General features: G+C 39.7%; 1 protein-coding gene across 2 annotated transcripts in view; it reads left to right on the top strand.

Moving 5' to 3' along the window:
• Positions 1–5997, top strand: part of LOC150086508 (phenoloxidase-activating factor 2-like) — a 36356-nt gene extending 30359 nt beyond the window's left edge. For both annotated transcript variants that reach the window (XM_090372612.1, XM_090372611.1), the window contains exons 6-7: positions 3928–4088; positions 5710–5997. In XM_090372612.1, coding sequence (XP_090228738.1) covers positions 3928–4088; positions 5710–5901 — 353 coding nt within the window. In that variant the 3' untranslated portion in view covers positions 5902–5997. The remainder of the gene's footprint in view (positions 1–3927; positions 4089–5709) is intronic.
• The last annotated feature ends 14948 nt before the right edge of the window (positions 5998–20945 follow it).

Below are 20945 nucleotides of genomic sequence, written 5' to 3'. Positions count from 1 at the left end.
ATTTCCGAGGCATACAGTACGACGGAGTATACTGAGGTGTATATGTACCGACGAGTCACATCCAGATCCCTAACGTGGAGCAGTAGTTGTTTTGTGGTCCAGCGCATTTGACAGAATTTTGCTGTGAGCTTGTCAATGTGGGGGTTGAAGCTCAGTTTATAGTCGAAGACAACTCCCAAGTCTGTATGCATCTTGACCACTGGGAAGGGAATGCCGTCTAGAGAAGCTTGGATTTCAGTGGGTTGGCGCTTCAGAGAAAAGACAATTTGGGCTGATTTGGCAGGGTTAATGAGGAGGCCAAATTGATGGAGATAGGATCCTAAGTCGTGTAACTTTTCACAGATCTTTTTATTGATGTTTGAGAGATGTTCGCCAGGGTTAATCTGAGTATATATTTTAATATCATCGGCATAGCAGAGTATGTCTTCTCTCTGTTGCACAAACGGAATAATAACTGCGGTGAATAATGCTCCGGAGAGAACTCCGCCTTGGGGAACTCCCGCAGTGATCTTTCTCCAGATTGTGTGTTGATCCGCTTTAAGAAGAATGGTTCTGTCAGAGAGCAGGGCTGTGATAAACCACAACATGTCCCCTTTTATGTAGAAGTAGTTTTCTAGGAGGTGAACAAGTGAGGGGATACTGATGGAGTCGAAAGCAGCTTTCAGGTCGATGTAGGTGACAGAAAGCTCTGCTTTAGCTTATAGTGCACTGAGAATGGTGTTGGTTATCGATGTTAAATTGGTGACTGTGGATCTACCTGGAATGCCATAGTGAATCTGTGGGGGTTTGTGAGGCATGATTTGATTGATGATGGTGGTAAGTAATGTCTTCTCCATGAGCTTCAAGAGGCTGGAAGAATGAGAAATTGGCCTGAACTGTTTAATTAGGTTTGCAGATTGGCATTTAGGGTGTGGCCTCACAGTATATCTGTTCCAGATAGGGGGAAAGTATTGTTGCGTTAAGACACGGTTAAAAATTGATAGTAGAGGACCGATTATAAACGAGCTAAGACATTTAATCATGAATTGTGGCACAAGATCGGGGCCTGCAGTTGCAGTGGGTGGCAATCCATTTATAGCAGTTATAAGCTGCTTCCTGGTGATGCGAACGGTGGCGAGCATATCAGTAGGGACATTGTTGATGGGTAAGTTACCTAGGTGCATCGGGGCCACAGTGTTTGAGAACCGTGCAATGTGGTCCATCCACAGTTCAAGGTCCAGTGCTTTAGGTAATCCTGTGTGCTGAGAGTCATAAAACGATTTGCCTTTTCGTAGGGTTGAATTTAAATGTTTTTTAATTGCAAATATTTTTGCAATTAAAGCCGCACATTATGCAAATTGTTCAAGCTTATAAAAAAACGAGGGTTGCGACCACATCACTATATTCCCGTTTTTTTGGCTTGCCCAGTGGGATAGCCACATCTCCAGCACTCTGGATGACAAGTCATCATTGTTGAGATGACTCTAAGAGGCGGGCGACTTAAAGTCGGGCAGTCGCAGGCGGAGGTGGCACGTTGGCTTAATGTGTCACGCAGTGTCGTCTCGGCACTCATTATGGAAGCAGTTTGTCTGCGCTGGTAGCACAGTGGTATCGTCACCGTCCTCCCACCGGGTGAAAAAGGCCCGGGTTCGAATACCATCGATGACGCGAGGAACTTTTATTGGCTTTTTTTTACACCGTGGCTGAGTTAGCCGGTCTCAGGTGTAGATAGCAAGGTTTTTTTCAGAAATCCGTGGAAGAAAAAGTCCAGCAAAGCACACAAATCGACCAGAGAACACACGCAATTCACAGACACAATACACATGGGTAGATGAAATAACTTTCCGGGTGATCCTAATAAATAGTTTATGGAAGCAGTTTCAGGAGACATTACAAGAAGAGTTGGTCCAGATCGCTATAAAGCTACGTCAGCCAGAACAGACCGCTATCCTGTTCTAACAGCAAGACGGAATCCTATAATGTCCTGTCATCAAATGTCTCCTGAGGTTGCTGCGGCCACAAGTGAAAACATTTACAACAGGAATGTGTTAAGAAAGCTCAAGTGGACTCTACGCAAGGAAATCAGTAGTTTGTATCCCATTAAACGCAAACCACCGCAGAGCTCTTCGAAACTGGTGCCATGAACATATGATTTGCAGCCTTGATAAATAAATAAATAAATAAATTTTCTATTTATACTAAGGGACGACCAAACGGTGAGAGGAATTCACAAGATAGACAGAATACGACAAACAGCACAATATTTAGCAGTCACGGACTTCAACCCCGGTTACTCAAGGCACGTGTACTTATGCACCTGCGCGCCTGACCACTCGGCTACGGCGGCCGCATTATGAAGTTCACGAAGGGTTTTTGGTTTCTTTCTGGCAACTGCAGATTCTACACGATGCATTGGATTCAGGTCCGACCGGGCTGTTTCCTGGCCAACTAAGAGTTGTAATTGACCGTTCTTCCCACCATTTTTCACCTGTAACAAATGTAAACACATTACTGTAGAACCTCTAATGCAAAAATGAAGCCAAACTACAGAAGTGCCTACTTACACTTTTCGCCCGATGACAAGGAGTAGAGTCGTCCTGAAAGATGCAGTTACTTGGCAGGTTGAAATGGTCTCTAATGGTAGGCAGAAATTTGCCTTCCAATATAGCCAGGTATCCATTGGCATTTACGGAACCTTTTATAAACTGCAGGTGACCTACTCCGCGATACGAAATGCACCCCCATATCATTTGGCTGGTAGAGAATTTCACTGTAGACACCATACAGTCTGGATGATATTCTTACCACATCTACGGCAAATCGTTTGTCTCCCATCAGAGCCATGCAGGTTGAATTTCTTCTCATCCGAGAAAATAACCGACTTCCACTGCTCGGGGTCCATTTGACATGCTCCTTGTACCAAATTAATTGGGCCTTTTTCATTTTTTGTGAGGAGAGGCTTCTTAGGGCTACAAGTCCATTTTTGAAGAGGCATCTTCTGACTGTTACTGCACTTGCTACCACTCCTGTATGTTCTTCCCATTCTATTTTCAGCTCAGACAAAGTAGCTTTACGGTTTTTAAGGCATAAGCGCTTCAAAAGCGGTCCTGTTTTGGCGTAGAGATTCGTTTGCGTCCGGTTCCTTTTTCCATCAGCAGAACCAGAATCCTTGAGTTTGGAAAGAAATTTACTCGCTGTTGCCTGATTACAAGACACTCTATAAGCAATATGACGGGAAGAACATCCTTCCTCACGTAAAGCAACAATAGCACTCTTTCTTCGCAGCGTCAACTGCACTTAACTCGTCACAAGCAAGGAATGGAATAACTGCAACTTTCGCAGAGCGTGCTTATATAGCTGAAAGTAACAGCTGATGCAATATTACGTCATCACCTATGCGTGTCAATCTTATCTGATGCACTCTAAGAAATATTGCCATATACTTACGTTATTCGGACGATAATTACAATTTTAAGGTGTGAGGCATTTTCTTTGACTACCAGTGTAGACGTTATGTCATCTGGAAACAACGAGGAATGCGGTACCAGCCACAGCCACACTCATAACAGTTCTAAAGTGTGCCCATTATTTTACAGAAAAACTGATAATTTTAGTGCTGCAACAGTCCCAGCTTGCAAGGGCGAATTCCTCAGAAGCCTCCTTTAAATATAGAAGTTAAAGATAACTGCGATAATTGATATTTTTGATTTAGAACAAAAGCATTACAAAGATTCTTAATTGTTGCTCTCAAACAAAATTGTTCAAAAAAAGAATAGTTTATTTTTTTGGTAACCTTGTAGTATTTGAGAGTGAGAATATGAAACTAAAAACACAATATTTTCTCTCATTTTTTTTTTTTTTTTTCCTTTTTAGGAACAGGAGGCTTGATCAAAGCTTTAAAGAAGAAGTTACGTCAGTATATAATTGAACCATTTCTTTCTTCTTTAGGAGGTGGAAGTTTCTCAAACGTCTTAAGGGAGATTCGTCTACCTGTACTTAGCCATGAAGAATGCGAGCAAAAATTAAGGCAAACTCGTCTGGGAAAATACTTTCAGCTCCATGACGGATTTATCTGTGCTGGAGGGGAAGAAGGTCTCGATTCTTGCAAGGTAAGTTTGATAACAAGTGTTGTTCTTAGAATAATTTATTTTGGTATTTAGCACATTCGAACAATGTATGATTTATTTATGTACATTACATGATAACAAGATTTTTTAAATGATACGTTGATGAAACCAATGAAACAAACCAATTGAATATTGCTTTTTGTGACAATAAATATCAGAGAGCATGAATCAACATCCCCACAACCCAAATGTCGGTAATTAAAATTTATTAATTATTTTAGTATCAGATTATGCAATCAAGTGATTATAATAATGATAATAGGTAATTGTAATAAATGTTGAACACGTTCACCTTCTTGAATACATGCACGGTGTCTTTCCATCATATTCGATGATACCTTTTGCAATATTTGAACAGCTCTTTTTGCAATTTCAGGGTGTATAGTGGCTTTAAGTTCCTACAATTATTGGGGATTATTTTATTTTTATTAGGTTTTGTCCTTCAAGAAGTCCCACAGACAATAATCTGGCGAACGTTAAATCTGAGAATCTTGGTGGCCGCAGTGTTTTTAAAAATGGAAGATGATCATAGAAAAAGTCTCTCAGCATTCACTATTTCGTATTGTGAGATGATCCATTTACATCAGATGAGAGAGGACGTACAGGAACTTCCTCCCTTGTTTTAGGGTATATGCGTTCCACCCACTTTGTAGTTTCGTATTGTACGTCGTCATGTCTGTCTCTAGTTTAGTTATTTCGTAGTATGCTCGCATGATGACTGTATTCATTTCGATGCTCGACTTCATGCGTTGGCTTCTTCTTCCTTCCTGGGTGGTCACTAGAGTAAATACGCAGGAAGCACTTACAGATTGATGAACTGGGTGGTCATGACCTTCAGTTGTGGTATCCAATGGAAGACAGCGCCACTCGTTCCACTGTCGTCTGCGAGAGACGGTCTCCGACTTTTCGAACCCATCCCTCCGCCTAATGGCCTGAATACGAATGACTTTATCTTGCGCCACACTCGATGCAGTATGTTCAATTTTTCTAATTCTCATCTTCATCCAGATGTGGAGGTGGACCAATTTTTTGTATCCAGTGATGGGTGGTAGTTATGGAAGCGACATCAGATGGCAGCACTTTCTGCCTCAGCCATCACTTCAACCTTACGGTAGGTAGGTTCGATGAAGCGACTTTCGCGATTTTTTCCCTTTCGCAGTGGGATTCCAACCCGGGTACATGATATTGGTGATCCGGCGTCGTAATCACTGGCCAGTCGTGCCCCCTTATTATTTTATTTTTTTATATGGTAGATAAAGTCCAGCAGAAAAGTCACCTTCTTTGCATAATTTGGCCTCACTAATATTAACACTAAACTCAACAATAACGCTCGTCACTGTAGTCTAGTGTAATTAACTGGCATATTAGGTGCCAGTACTGCATGTGTTTCTGTCAACTATGTTCTCTCAGAAGAAAGGTCCAATCGCTCGGCGACGTGAAACGGCACACCACACTCAATTTTTTGGCGTCATTACTTGAATGGAAGCAAGTTTCAACAGAAACCGTTATGAATAATTTGATTCTTTCTTTTATCCAAATGTTTGTAAGCATAAATATCATAGTAAGAAAGATTATCTTAATTAATTTTTTGTTAATTTCATAGGGAGATGGTGGAGGACCCCTCGTTTGTTATAATGAGTATGGAAGCTATTCTCTGGCTGGAATCGTATCTTGGGGTATTGACTGTGGCAAAGCCAACCATCCAGGTGTCTACATGCGTATCCAGAATTATCTAGACTATATTACTTCAGTGACTGGTCGAAACCTTAAAGACTATCAGGCTACTCCTTCATAGAATATATTTTTTTTTATCATTTTTCACTATTATTCACTTTAATAATGAAACCTGTTGTAATGTGTTCGTCGACAATAAAGCCGAGTCCTTGTTTTACATTATGCCGAGTATTCATCCAATGTATTCTATTTTTAAAAAAATTACACTTAAATATAACAAATTTTTGAATCCATCCATATGAGCAGTGCATATATAAGAATATTTTACATCAATTAATTTATTTTAACAATACCATTCAGGAACCGTGCATGTCCGATGACACGGTGCATTATCGTCTTGGAAGATCCCGTTTCTGTCCGGGAAAAAAATGCAACATGGCAGGATGCACATGGTCTTCTAGGATATACAGGTACACCCACCAGTCTTTTTGCCTTTTCAGACGCTACTGCGGCATATAGGAGAAACCCCGGAGACCACAATTAAAACAAATACACATTGACCTTGACACTCACCAGCGAAACATTGGTCCAACGCAACAAGGGTCCTAGTTCTTGCCAGCAAAATCCACCCCTTATCAAACTACTCGTGTACAGTGCTGGCCTGAGGACACTGCGCATCTCGTTTCTATCCAATAAAATTGCAACATGGCCAGGTGCACATGGCCCCCTAAGAGCTGCCGGTAGACGTCACAGGGGTTCTAGTTCTCAGAAAAATATGCCCCATATTAAGCAACCACCTGCCTGGATAGTGGGCACCACGCACGATAGGTCCATGGAATCGTGTTACTTGCGCCACACACGAAGACGTCCGTTGGCGTGTTGAACCAGGTGAGGAGAGGGTGCCTCTTGGGTCTGTGGAACCCTATACGTTTGAGTATGCGGTACATCGACATTTGGGATAATGTCCTTGCATTCCTCATATTGTACTGCGATGCCAACTGTCACACGGTGATCTGCCATTGAGCTCGTACAACGCGCTTCAACCATCACTCACCACGAACATCCACCTGGTGTAAACCTTTACAGTTCTGTTGGCAGGAGTTGGTTTGACACGTTCGACACCATTCTTTGCACACCTTAATCACTGTGGGCTAAGCAACCGACAAGAAGTGCCGTTTCCGATATGGAAGCATCCGACGCACGAGCTCCCACAATTATAACACGGAATTTCAACAGTATCTGTTGAAATTCCATGATATCTTTAATACATCTCATGACTGCTACGTTATCACTTTGACTAGCACAACCAGATGCAAATTACCACTGCTATAGCTTACGAAGCTGTTCGTCTTTTAAGGCCGCCGTAGCCGAGTGGTCAACCGCGCGAGTGCCTTGAGTGACATGGGTTCAAGCCCGTGACTGCTGAATACGGTGCTGTTTCTTGTATTCTCTCTACCTTGTGAACTCCTCTGACCGTGTGGTCGTCCCGGAGTATAAACAGAAAAAATATTATTATTATTCTGCGAGCTATGCGGCACAGCCATTACGGATGGGGTGGTCATAATTTTGTGATAACTGAGTGTATATTCATTACACTCATTTGTAAGATTATATATTTGTCTTGTAAATATAATAAAATTTGCTATACAAATATAATATACAGTATTTGTATATCATAAAATATCAACCCAGAAGCCATACTAACAGGCTTCACGACGTGAAACAGCCACTTCTTGAAACGTCTTTCCACATTATAACTCAAAAATATACGCTGCGTTATGGGCTACTAGACAGTAGCCCATAACAGTAAATTGTAGAGATTAGGGATCCTCATTTAGCAACCAAGTACATTTTAAAGTGTGTCCTTCTGATTCCCATGTATGCCTCTCAAATTTGGTCCTCAGCTTCTGACCCACATTATAAGTCTGTCCTTGGGATAGAGTACTTGCTCTTGAGATGGCTTAACAGAGTTGCTGGCAACCCTTTTACTATCTCAAGGTCCATCCTCTACTCAAACCCCAGCATCGCACCCCGGATGCAGCGGACAATCATCAAGAATATGCACATTCTCGCACAAATGCTCACAGGCAGATTAGACGCGCCAGACCTTGATAATATTCTAACCAAACCGCGTGCCACAGCTAGACATTGCGGAGGGGTAAATCTACCACTTCGTCCAATCCTCAACAATCTTAGTAGCCTACGAAGATTCTTCCCGTCAAATACAGTAAAAATATTTAACTCTCTGAAGATAGATGCAGAAAAACGCTGTGAGGACACAACGTACTGGAAAGAGATCTTCCAGAATTCTTATAGACTTACCAAAATATGAATCAGCTGTAATGTGACAACATACCAAGAGTTGTGAGTAAAATAAACTGTGTTTAATGCACCATAAGCGAAACTTTCTTCTTTACCATGTCCTCTTTAGCAATTGTGTAAATATATAATTTATATACATGGAATACTAACTTGTAAATGTATAATTACATAATGTATATGCAAAATTATTTATGTTTAAATATATAGTAAATATAAAATGTATATATGATATTTCGGGACGAGACTATGTGCTCAGTATACGTAACCTATTGCTCGTAGATCCTGCTATGTAATTGACACCCTCCTGGCACTTTGCCGTCCCGGGGTGGATTCCTTTTGTGAAATAAACAGATAATAATAATTAACGAACTTCACGGTGTTGAATGTCAAGCTCCACTCTCCCAGTAGAGGTATAAAAATGTCAAGCTCCACTCTGTTTCAGTGTGGAGATTTATATAATCAATCAATCCGGGTTTATATAATCAATAATTACAAATTATTGATTATATAAACCCGGATTTCTGTAAATTGCGTGTCTTCTCAAATCGATTTGCCTATTTTTCTGAACGAAAAAAACCTTGCTATCTACGCCTGAGACTGACTAACTCAACCACGGAGTGAAAAAAGCCCATTAAAGTTCCTCGCGTCATCGACGGGATTCGAACCCGGGCTTTTTCCACTCTGTGTGGTAAGGACGGTGACGACACCACTGTGCTACCCACCCAGATTTAGTAGAGGAATGTTGAATTAACTATCTACCTCTCTCAGTAAAATAGCAGAACCTTCATGTGGTTCAGAAACATGGTTTAGAAATGCAAATCTTATCATCGCTAATTCACTAACTTATTAAAACGTTGAAGGAAACCTATCAAAACTTAAAATTTTAATAAGAACTAGGGGCTTCGCTCCCTGCTCCTTTTGCTCGCCACCCCCCCTGCACGCTTTCCTACGTAAAATGTAGAGGTATGACGGAGTAAGTCAGATCTTTTCTATGTAAAAGTCAACCTGATCGATATCTAATCAGGAAATGACCTATGTAATTATTTACCTGTGCACATGTAGTGACATACTGCCCCGCCCATTTGTACAAAGTGACCCATATCCCTCTCCCCATTGGCTATCCCACCCCCACCATGCGGCATTCTCAAGGTCGAATAAATATCAGTATGTAATATCAGTTGCCAAGGTAAACCTGCGTTTACATAGCTCACTTAGGAAAAAGCCTTTTACTTCGGGTTTCATAATGCATGAGGAATATGTTTGTTTGTTGTTTGTTTTTTGGTTTTTAGGAGCATTAGCAACTAAGGCCATATTGCTCCGGGAATATGCGGTGGTCATTCCCTGAACTTTCCGCATCCTCCGTATTTGGTGGTCATGGGCTAACCCCGGTCTAATCAAGAAGCGTATGCTACACTGCTGCTCCTGCCCACCTGGCTACGGAGACGCCATCATGAGGAATATTGTTATATCCGAAAGAGCAGAACTAAAATATTTACAAATTATAGAAATATTTACAAAACACTAAATTATTTACAAATATACAAACTATATTGAGTTCCTTCATCAGCTGACATTACAATGGAACATCAAATGATGCCGGGCATGGTCATGTATTAGACAGTGAAGCACGTGCACGGGGTTGGTGAACGTTATGTAGGCAGTTGTCTTTCAATAGAAGACAACAATGTAATTATTTACCTGTGCATTTGTAGTGACTTAATTGCCCCATCCTCTTTCTCCCATTGGCTTGAATAAATATCACTAGGAGGAAAACTTTTTAATGTATAGATAGAAAACTCTCATTTTTCATGTAGCAATGAGCTTAGTGACCATTATTGTATTTCATGTTCATAATAAAATTTATCAAAATAACGATAAATAAGCTTATTGCTACATGAAAATCGAGAGTTTGTTTTATTAAAAATTAAAATTTTGATACTTTCAACATTTTAATGAATCAGTGAATTACTGATGACAAGGTTTCATTTCTAAACCATGTCTCTTTAAATGTGCTGGGCGTTCTAATAAGGATATATCTGTGAATCTAAAGATGATGGAAAACAGGATTAGCAGCTTCAATCAACGAACAAATAAGATCTTTGTTTTTCAAAATAAAATTCAATTTATGCCCTTTGGTGGGAAATAAAAAAGGTTTAAATTTCAATGACACCTGTCTTTTGTAATTATAGTTTGAACAAATTTTCTATGGTAGTTCTAATTTTGAGGCATCCATGGTTTAGTTCTAGTCGTTACAATCCTTCCTATCTTCAAATCACTAGAGAATTTTGATAACATTCCCCGAACTCCGACCTTTAAAGAAGATTGAAGTGTCCAGCTCTATCTAATTTTTAAACTCTATCTAATTTTTAGATTGAGTTTTTGTAGATTACTACTTAATATACATAAAACCGTTGTTTCGTTCGAATCTTGCAGCCATTTTTTTCGTATAGAATGAGGGGTAGGGAATTCAAATTTTGAATTGCACTAAATAGGTAGCTGTAACGTAAAACTAAATAGCGTAATACGAATCACTGCATTTAAGAATATATTGGATAGTGTAGTATTGATAATTAATTAAATTTATTAATCCTATTAATTTTCTTTGTTAATTTCATTATCATGCCCCAGACTAGAGCAGCAAAGCACTGGGAACAAAGTAGCAGGAGTGCTGTGACTCGAGGGAGAACCGAGGGGGCGATTCTCCAACGCATCACAGCCTAAAAAAATATGCAGCTTGTGAAATGTTTGCAGAACCCTCTGAAACAGGACATGATCTAGCCAAGGACGATGTCTTTGTGTGTGCTAGGTGCAGAGTGTCAAGAAATTAGGCGCCAACTGAGTGTTCTGATGGGCACTGATGAGAGTTTGAAGAATCGGGTAGATGCCTTTGAAGGTATTAAAATGGGAGACCCATCAAGCTCTCAGCTGCCCAACTCAACGCCAGAGTTCACTCTTGTGCATCAGGCAACACAGCAATCTCCAAGGCAGAATGTGCTGGTCCCACAGGAGTTACTTATTGTCGGTGACTCTATTGTCAGGGAGACGGATAATATATTGTGTAAAAAGGATAGGTGGAATATGACCAGGGTATATCTCCCAGGGGCAAAAGTTGATGATGTTGAAGAACAGATATCATCTTTTAAGGACACAAAAGATGTTATCGTTGTTGGCATTAATGACATTAAGAGTAGATCAGCAGATTTACTTAACAAGTACAGGTATACGCTGAAAAAAAGTCGTGAGTTAAGGTTAAATTTGAAAGTATCTGCAATTCTGTCCAGACACGATAGGAGGGAGTATATGATGAGAGCCTTGTCAATCAATGCGGCCCTGGAGGGACTGTGCAAGACTCATGGGATAGAATTTTTTGCAGTGTAGTCTGTGCTTGTTAACAGGAGAGACTGCTTCTACAGGGATGGGATACACTTAAATAGAAGGGGGTGCAAGTGTGTTTGCTGATGCTATTGAAGCAGCGTTAGGTGGTCGGAAAACTGCTAGCTTGGGCGGCCTTCACAGACTAAAAGGTTAATAGTAGCCGCAGGCAGAGGTGAAAGTGACTCTTTCACTGCTTCTGTTGGAATGAGCAGCGGCCTGGAGGGCGGGGTGCTGGGGAGTTCGGGGACTGGTGGGAATCATCTTCTTCTTCAAGAGGAGTGTTTCCATTTACAATGGGTTTCCTCAACCTACAAGTTATTTTTTGGTAGGGATTTTTTCCCGCCATAAAGTGCGGTTCAAGGTGTCTTGGTCGGTTAAGCCTCCGGCTGTCATGAACTCCCGTATTCCATCCATCCATGTCCTCCTAGGTCTTCCTCTTCTCCTTCTTCCGAGAGATATTCATTCCAGGATAGGATAGCCTTTGGATATTTAGTTTCCTTGCATCCGTTTTACATGTCCATACCATGTTAAACGCTTTTCTTTGATAGTGTCAATATTATTTTTCACTTCCATTTTCTCTCTTATGTCTTCATTCCGTTTTTGTCTCTTCTAGAAGTTCTTGCTGAGCGTCTCGAAAAATCCATTTTTGTGGAGAGCAATTTGTTTTCCATTCGCCTATTCAACATCCAGGTTTCCGCTCCATACAATAGAAGACTTTGTACAATCGTTTGAAATATAAGTTTCTTTGTTTTATTTAAGATATTTCTGCTCCATAGAACAGAATTTAACATGCCGATAGCCTTTCTGCCGTCTGAAATTCTCTTATTGATCTCTGCTTGGGATGATCCATCATTTTGTAAGATTGATCCCCAATATTTGATTTTATCGACTTGTTTGATTTTAAAACCTGCAATATTTAGAATATGTCCTGATCCTGAAAACAACATTTCAGTCTTGCTAAAATTGATTTTTAGACGCCATTGTTTATATTCCTCAAACAATTGACACGCATAGTCTGCATATTCTAAGTCTTTTACTATCATCACCTGATCGTCTGAAAAACGAAAATTGTGAATACAGGTGTTCTTATTAATCGGTAAACCCATTTTATTGCATTTTTTTGACCAGGATCTTAGGCAGATGTCGATATAAATTTTGAAAAGTGTTGGTGACATGCAACAGTCTTGTAATAACAGCCTTGAAGTGTGGAATTCAGGTGATAAAGCTGATCCCACTTTAATTCTCCATCTATTCTCCATCTATTATTCCTGTAAATTGTCTTAATAATGTTAATCAGTTGTCCATCAATATTTGCCTCTTTCAGTGCTTCCCATAAGAGTTTTCTTGGAACACTGTCATATGCATTTTCAAGGTCAATGAAAATCATAAAGATTTCTCTTCCTTTCGATTGGCATTTTTCAACGATCTGCTGTACTGTTGAGATATGGTCTATACATGACCTCCCGGCTGAAAATCCACTTTGTTCTTCTGACACATCGATTCGGTTCTTCTAAATTGTTCCTGATCCATTTTTCAAGAATCTTTAACTGCGGTTTCAGGACGCATATTCTTCTGTAATTTGAACAGCTTTTCCGATCGCCCTTCTTATTAACTGGTGTAATATATCCTGTTGTCATTTCTTTCAGTATTTCTTCTCCTCTCAGTATACCATTTAACAGTTTTTGTATCAGAACAGCCACTCCTCTTCCTCCGTATTTCAGAAGTTCCAAATAAACTCCTCCAGGTCCAGGTGATATGCCATTCCTTCTTTCCTTTAGCAAGAGTTCTACTTCCCTAACAAAAACTTTTAAGCCTGAGTCTTCTTTACCGAAATCCTCCACCGTCTTGAACTCTTCCCGGTCTTCTTTTAAAAGTCCTTCATAGTACTTCATCCAGTCTTTCAAAGGTATTAATTGCAAACCAGCGTTGTGGTTATTCTGTTTTCTCAAGTCTTTAAGGACCTTCCAACGATTCCGCTGATCTCTTGAAGCCCAATTTGCTATTAATAATCGCGCATTTCCTTTCCCATTCTTCATTTTTCGCTTCTACTACCAACCGATTGGCTATCTTCTTCTTTTCAACATAAATGTTCCTACATGCATCATTTCTATCACCCAGCCATTTTTGATATGCAAGTCTCTTTTCCTCTACAGCAGCTCTTACTTTCTCTGTAATCCAGGTCTTTTTTGGTCCTTGGCTCTTCTTTTTGCCTAGGATTTCATGAGCTATTTTTTTTACAATATTTTTTAAATATTCGTAGATTTCTTCAGTATTACCTTTTAGCTCTATGTTAATTGCAGTATCCAATTTCCGGGTGAAGTTGTTTCTAATGCTGTCGTCCTGAAGTAGTTGAACGTTAAATTGATCCACTTGTAGAATTTCTCCTTCCCTGCATTGTTGGTTGTCCACGCTTATTTTCTTAATCCAGTTCCACCTCAGTGTTGTTTTCAGCAGAAAATGGTGAGATCCACATTCGTCTCCTCTATAAACTCTGACACCTTTCAATACATATGTCCCTGAATGTTTTGAAATAATGTAATCTCTAACTGATCTAATTTGTCTTGTAAAACTGATGTAATATTCTTCTCCTCTCAGTATACCATTTAACAGTTTTTGTATCAGAACAGCCACTCTTCTTCCTCTGTATTTCAGAAGTTCCATATAAACTCTTCCAGGTCCAGGTGATATGCCATTCCTTCCTACTTGTGACCAAGTATATTTATGGATATCCTTGTGATGGAAAAATGTGTTGTTTATTCTCAAGTCGAACTGTTCACAAAGATTGAATAGTCTATCTCCGTTGTCGTTCCTCTCATTCTCTCCAAATATTCCAATAACTTTGCTATTTTGTTCAGTTCCTATACTTGCATTGAAATCTCCCATTAAAAATATCTTTTTGTTCTTAGGGATTTTTTTCTATTCCTTCTCTCTGATCCTCCCAAAATTCATCCTTCACGGTATCAGCTCTGTCATTAGTCGGGGCATATATTCCCAAAACACATATTTCTCTCCCATACATTGTCAATTCCAATGAGATCATTCTTTCATTAATAAATTGCCAGTTTTTGATGTTATGTCTCAATTTCTTTTTAACAGCAATAGAAACTCCTGCTCTTGCTCTTTCATTCTTATCGACTCCACTCCAAAAATGATAGTATTCTCCCATTATTTGTAGGTCGTTTAGCATTTTGTGTATTTTTTACACTGAACGAGGAGCTAGCCCGTTGCAGCAACCCCCAACCTGGAGGATCGGAGTATCTCTCTTAGTCTGACCCCTACACTTTAACCTGTCCGGCTTCGGAGGCCCTACCAGTAGCTAAGATACCGCCGACTTAGCTCTCCGGATCATCGGGACACGGAGAGCTAAGTCGGTCATCGGGACACCGCAACAAGGTGGAAAATACCATCGGGGGAGTCACCACGAGACAAATAAATACGTTGGATGTGTTACAGTAACTAAGAATAACAATAGATGCAAGTATACTTGCATGTACACCAATGCTAGATGTATAGTAAATAAATTTGATGAATTTGAAGTGCTGGTCAAAACAGCAAAGGCAGATATTATTAGGATATGAGAGATGTGGCATCACACAGATATAAGGAATGCAGAATTGGAATTTGGAAAGTACAATGTGTACCGAAAGGATAGACAGGATAGGAAGGGAGGTGAGGTTATGCTGTTAATTAAGAAAAACATAAAATTTACGGAAGTGCACCCAGTTGACATTGGTGGGCAGTGCAAGGTTGAATCAGCTTAGTGTAGATAGGAGTGTGTTATAGGTCAAATGACTCTAATGACTACAACGAAAAATTGTACAGAGAAATAGAATGGGCCAGTAAATCAAATCGTCTTATAATGCGGGATTTTAACTTCCCAGATATTAACTGGAACTTGTGGATTGGTTACTCGCACACTAGCAATACTTTTGTGGATTTATTGGATGATTGTTTTCTGCAGCAGCACGTTCGAGAGGGAACCAGAGAGAGTAATAATCTTGATCTGGTTATCAGCAGTGATTATCATGTATAAAGAATTTACAGATAAAGGAACCACTAGGGGGGGGGGCAGTGATCACAGTGTGCTGATGTGGGATTTACACAAAGAGGTAACTACCATCAGGGGTAAAGGGAAGGGTTTTTGCTTTCGTAAAGGTGACTACGGATGTCTGAGAAGTTTTTAAAGTCTGTACAGTGGGACCAACTGATGATGTTACCAACAGCAAATTCTAAACGGGAAGCATTCAAAGAATTAATCTTGGAAGCTACGAGGCTTTTCATACTAATCAAGGAATGTTGTTCAAGGTTTAGGCCTAAATGGATGTCATATGAACTAATGAGACGTGTGGCAGAGAAGAAAAATGCATGGGATACATATAAATTAACAGGTGACACAGAAGCCTATGAAAGATATAAGCTGGTCTGTAATCTAGTCACAAAGGAGGTTATGCAGGCAAAGGCATATTACGAGAAATATTTGGCAAAGGATGCAAAGAAAAACAGCAAAGAGTTCTTTACTTATGTAAACTCTAGAAGGAAGGGGATGAATCAGATTGGTCCACTGGATATCGATGGTTCAACTGTTGATGATCCTGATTTGGTAGCTAACAAAATAAATGAGTATTTTGCATCTACATTCACACATGAGGAGTTATTAAGGGAGGAGAATGCCAGAAGTTGATCACACTGTAACAGGGTGCTTAATGATTTTGTAATAACTGAGAGCAAAGTGGAGGAGAAATTGTAGAAGTTAAATAAAAAAGACATCCGAGGTGGATGGGATCTATCCAGTTATATTAAAGGAGGCGGTAAAGGAATATGGAGTCACTGGTTAAAGATGCATTGCAGGACCATCTAGACAAGACTGCAGTAATAATTCAGACACAGCATGGGTTTGTTAAGGGAAAGTCTTGTCTGACAAATCTGACTGGATACTATGATGTGGTTACAAAGGAACTGGATGCAAAAAATAATTTTGATATCATATACTTGGATTTCAGGAAAGCTTTTGCTGTTGCGCATGGAAGACTATTGTACAAATTGGAGCAGTGGGGTATTAAGGGTAAGTTGCTACAATGGATAAAAGGGTGGTTGAGTGGGAGAAGAGAGTGGTAATCAATGGACGCTGCTCTTTGCGGACAAATGTTATTAGTGGAGTTTCCCAAGGTTCAGTGTTAGGCCCACTGTTGTTTTGTATATTTATCAATGATATCAGGCTTTATGTCCAAGTTTGCAGATGATACAAAGGTTGGCATGGTTGTTAACAACAGTAATAGCAGTGTGCTACTGCAACAGGATCTAGAAAATTTAGGCAGATGGGCTGAGAAGTGGCAACTGAAGTTTAACATTGATAAATGCAAAGTACTGCCTGTAGGTACAAGCAATCTCGGAGAAACGTACGAACTCTGTGGTACTACACTTAGGGCGGTAGAAAATTAAAAATATCTGGGAGCAATTGTGCAGTCAGATATGTAGTTTTCTGAGCAATGCAGACAGGCTGCCAGGGCAGGTCTTGGGGTATTGTCAATGATATACAGGAATTGCTAGTAGGGAAAAGGAGGTGATTATCCCTTTGTATAAGGCAATGGTCAGGCTACGTCTTGAGTACTGCGTACTGGTCTGGAGACCCCATTTTAGGAAGGATGTATAGTTGCTTGAGCGTGTAGAGAGAAGGGCAGCAAGACTGGTGCGGGAAACGAAGGGGTCCTCTTACCAAGAAAAGCTTAATTTCTGAAAATTGCAGCGACTGGAGACTAGGCTCGTGCTAGGGGTGATCTGATAGAGGTGTATAAGGCCTTGAATGGGTTGAGCACACTGAATTCTGATGGGATCCTTGCACTTGTTCAGATTACAAACCTAAGGGGCCATAAATTTAAATTAAGAAAAGACAGTTGTAGAATAGATGTGCGGAAATTTTCCTTTAGCCTGCGGGTAGTTAATTGCTGGAACAAACTTCCATCTGTTGTTGTGGAAGTTGATAGCTTAAATAAATTCAAGGATGAACTGGACAAACATTTAGAGGGAATGGATGTATGAAATTGTTTTTTTTTTTGGCTGATGCCACATAAGCTCATGTGCTTCCTTTCTTGTATCACATGCCTCCATTACTACTACTAAAACTACAACTACAAATAAGATCTTTGTTTTTCAAGAGCAAATTCAATTTATGCCCTTTGGTGGGAAATAAAAAAGGTTTAAATTTAAACGACAGTTGTCTTTTGTAATTACAGTTTGAACAAATTTTCTAGTTCTATTTTTGAACATCATGGCTTAGTTCTAGTCGTTAGCCATCCTTCAAATCACTAGAGAATTTTCATAACATTCCCCGAACTCCTTCGTCAATTAAGGAAGATTAAAGTGTCCAGCGTTAATCTTTGGCACTCCCTTTGCTACGGTGATCCACCCTGAAGAATATCACAAAACAGAGGATCTTTTCAGTAATCCCAATTTGTTTAGTTTATATACTGTAATAGCTTTTCACTCGGAATCGTATCAAAAAAAAGTTATCGAAGTCAAGGTAAATCAGGTGGAAGTTTTTTCCAACGTCCAACTGTTTCATGACTGGTTCAAAGTAGTTAAGCAAAGTGGTCAGACAAAACCTCCCTCTTGCTGTGACCCATTAAAGAAACCATTCTGTTCAAGATAAGCCTGACCACCTCATCAGAAATAAATGCAGGTGGTTAAGAGGGTTAAAAGGTTATAATTGCTGGAAGATAATTGACAAATTTTCGAGATCTGTGAAGAGTGAGAAAAATAAGTTTTTATTTTCACTTCATAAAATATATCTCTATCAAACCTTATGATTCATATTTTTTCAACACAAGTTAAAAACAGTCACATTAGGGGCACCCGATTACCTCATCTACCCATATGAATTATGATAAATTGCGTGTGTTCTCCAGTCAGTTTGCCTGTTTTTCAGGAAGAATAACAATTTTCCGAGATGAAACCTTGCCATCCTTGGCAGAGTCCAAATAACAGCCACACAGTGAAGAAAATCCATAAAAGCTCCTAGCGTCATTGACGAATTCGAACCAAAGTCTTTACGACCCGATCTAGGAGAGGACAGCGATTATAACCACTGTGCTACCGCGAAGACTTACACAAGAGTTAAAATGTCATATAAGGGCCACCCAAGAGCTAACTTATCTGCCCATGTATAGTCCAAAAAAAAAAAAAAAAAACTGCGTGTGTCTCTGGTCGATTTGCGTACTTTGTTGGCGAAAACCCCGGGGGAAATAACCTTGCTATATCTACGCTCGAGACCGACTAACTCAACTAAGAGGTAAAAAAAGTCCATAAAAGTTTCTAGCGCCATTGACTTCGAAGGTTTGCAGGGTGGTTGATGACAGGAATCAAGGAAATGCTACTACATCAAGACCTAAACAAATTAGGCAGATGGGGGCTGAGAAATGGCAACTGCGCTTTAACATTGCTAAATGCGAGGTATTTCATATGGGCAGCAATAATCTCAAAATAACATACAGTGACAACACACTCAAAGTGGTAGAGAAAGAAAGAAATCTACGTTTAATTGTACATGAGAAATGAAGTTCTCTTAGTAGTGCAGACTGGCTGCTAGAACAGCTTATATAGCGTTCTGCTAATGTTTAGAGAAACACTGCCAGCAAAGACAAGGAGTGAATTATCTCATTGTAAAAGGCAAGGGTTAGGTTAAATCATGAGTACTGCATACTGGTCTGGAAGTCTAATTTTAAGAAAGATGTGGATCTCTTGAAACAGATACAGCCAAGAGCAACCAGATTATTCAAGTACACAAAGGGATACTCTTCTCACACTTAGGATACGTTGACCATAGGGTACCTATGTACCCTAGCTTGTACCATAGGGTACAAGTTATAGTAAGTTGAATAAGTTTCAGGAGGAATAGTACGTTAGCATTAGTAGAGGCATGTGATTCAAGAATGCCAGCTTATACAGCATCAGCCACAAAAAAAAAAAAAAAAAATCTCCCCATATCACGCATCCATCTCTCCAAAAGTTTGTCCAGTTCTTCCATGTGCAACAGTATCAAAAGCTTTCCTGAAATCCAAGTATTTGACATTGAAATTATTTTTTGCATCCAATTCCTTTGTGACCAACATCGAGTATCCAATCAAATTGGTCAGATAAGATTTCCTCTTAACAAGTCCATGCTGGGTCTGAACTGCAGTCTTGTCTAGATGATCCTGCAATGCTTCTTTAACCGTGACAGCATTATTTTTCCAGAACAGAAGTTAAACTAACAGGTCTGTAATTATTCGTGTCTTCCTTTTATCCCCCCCCCCCCATTTGTGAATTGAGAATACATTTGCACATCTCCAGTCCGTGGGAAACTCCCCTGAATCCAAAGATCTCATAATTATGGCTCAGGTTTTGCTTATATAACTGGATAGATCCAATCCACCTCAGGTGCCTTTTATATGTTTAACTTCAACAATTTCCGTTCCACTTTGCTCTCAGTTATTACAAAATCATTTAGCTCCCTGTTAGAATTTGATAAACTTCTAACCTCCACGTTCCCGCAAAATTCCTCATGTGTGAATGTAGATGGAAAATACTCATTCAATTTGTCAGCTATCTGAGCAGGATCACCAACAGTCGAACCATCGATATCAAGTAGACCAATCTGATTCGTTCCTTCCTTCTAGAGTTTACGTATGTAAATAAGTCTTTGCATCCATTGCCAAAGATTTCTCGTAATCTGCTATCGCTAGCATAACCTCCTTTGTGACTTGATTACAGATTGGCTTATATCTATTGGCCTCTGTATCGCCTGATAATTTATATGCAATGCATATTTCTTCTCTGTCACGAGTCATTATTTCATCTGGCATCCATTTAGGCCTAAACCTTGAACAGTATCTCTTAGTTGGTACGAAAAGCCTAGTAGCCTTCAAGATTCCTAAATGGGGAGCATTCAAGGAATGCTCCCCATTTAGAATTTGCTATTGGCAGCATCATCAATTGGATCACTGTATAGAATTTAAAAACTATTTGAGACCACTGTGGGAACCTTTACGAAAACAAAAACCTTCCCTTTACCCCAGATGGTACGAGGGGCGTTCAATAAATTATTTTCCTAAGGTATTTCCTAGTTATATTTAAATGATTCATGATTTATCATGTTCGTGCATATCTCAACTTGAATCACACTAATTTTGATCCTACTATGTTTTTAAGTTGTGCTGGTGTAACAGAAAGAAGGAAGACACCTGTATCAAATTATGGATTTTCTGAAATTGGAGCATCGTTCAGTCATCAAGTTTCTCACCAAATAAGGAAATGGGCTAAAGGCCATTCGTGAAAGGATGGTGGCTGTGTATGGCAACAGTGCACCTTCAGAGTACCAGTTAAAATTCTAGTCAAAACAATTCAAGTGTGGTAGAGAGTCCATCGAATATGATCCACGTAGAGGAAGCTTGTGACAGCGACCACTCCAGAAATGTTCCAAGCTATGGAAACCCT

This window comes from Mastigoproctus giganteus, chromosome 4, assembly GCF_048544385.1.
Source record: "Mastigoproctus giganteus isolate SK-2022 chromosome 4, ASM4854438v1, whole genome shotgun sequence".
NCBI lineage: Eukaryota > Metazoa > Arthropoda > Arachnida > Uropygi > Thelyphonidae > Mastigoproctus > Mastigoproctus giganteus.
The sequence above is the reverse complement of the archived record's forward strand: the minus strand, read 5'-3'. Positions and strand labels throughout refer to the sequence as shown.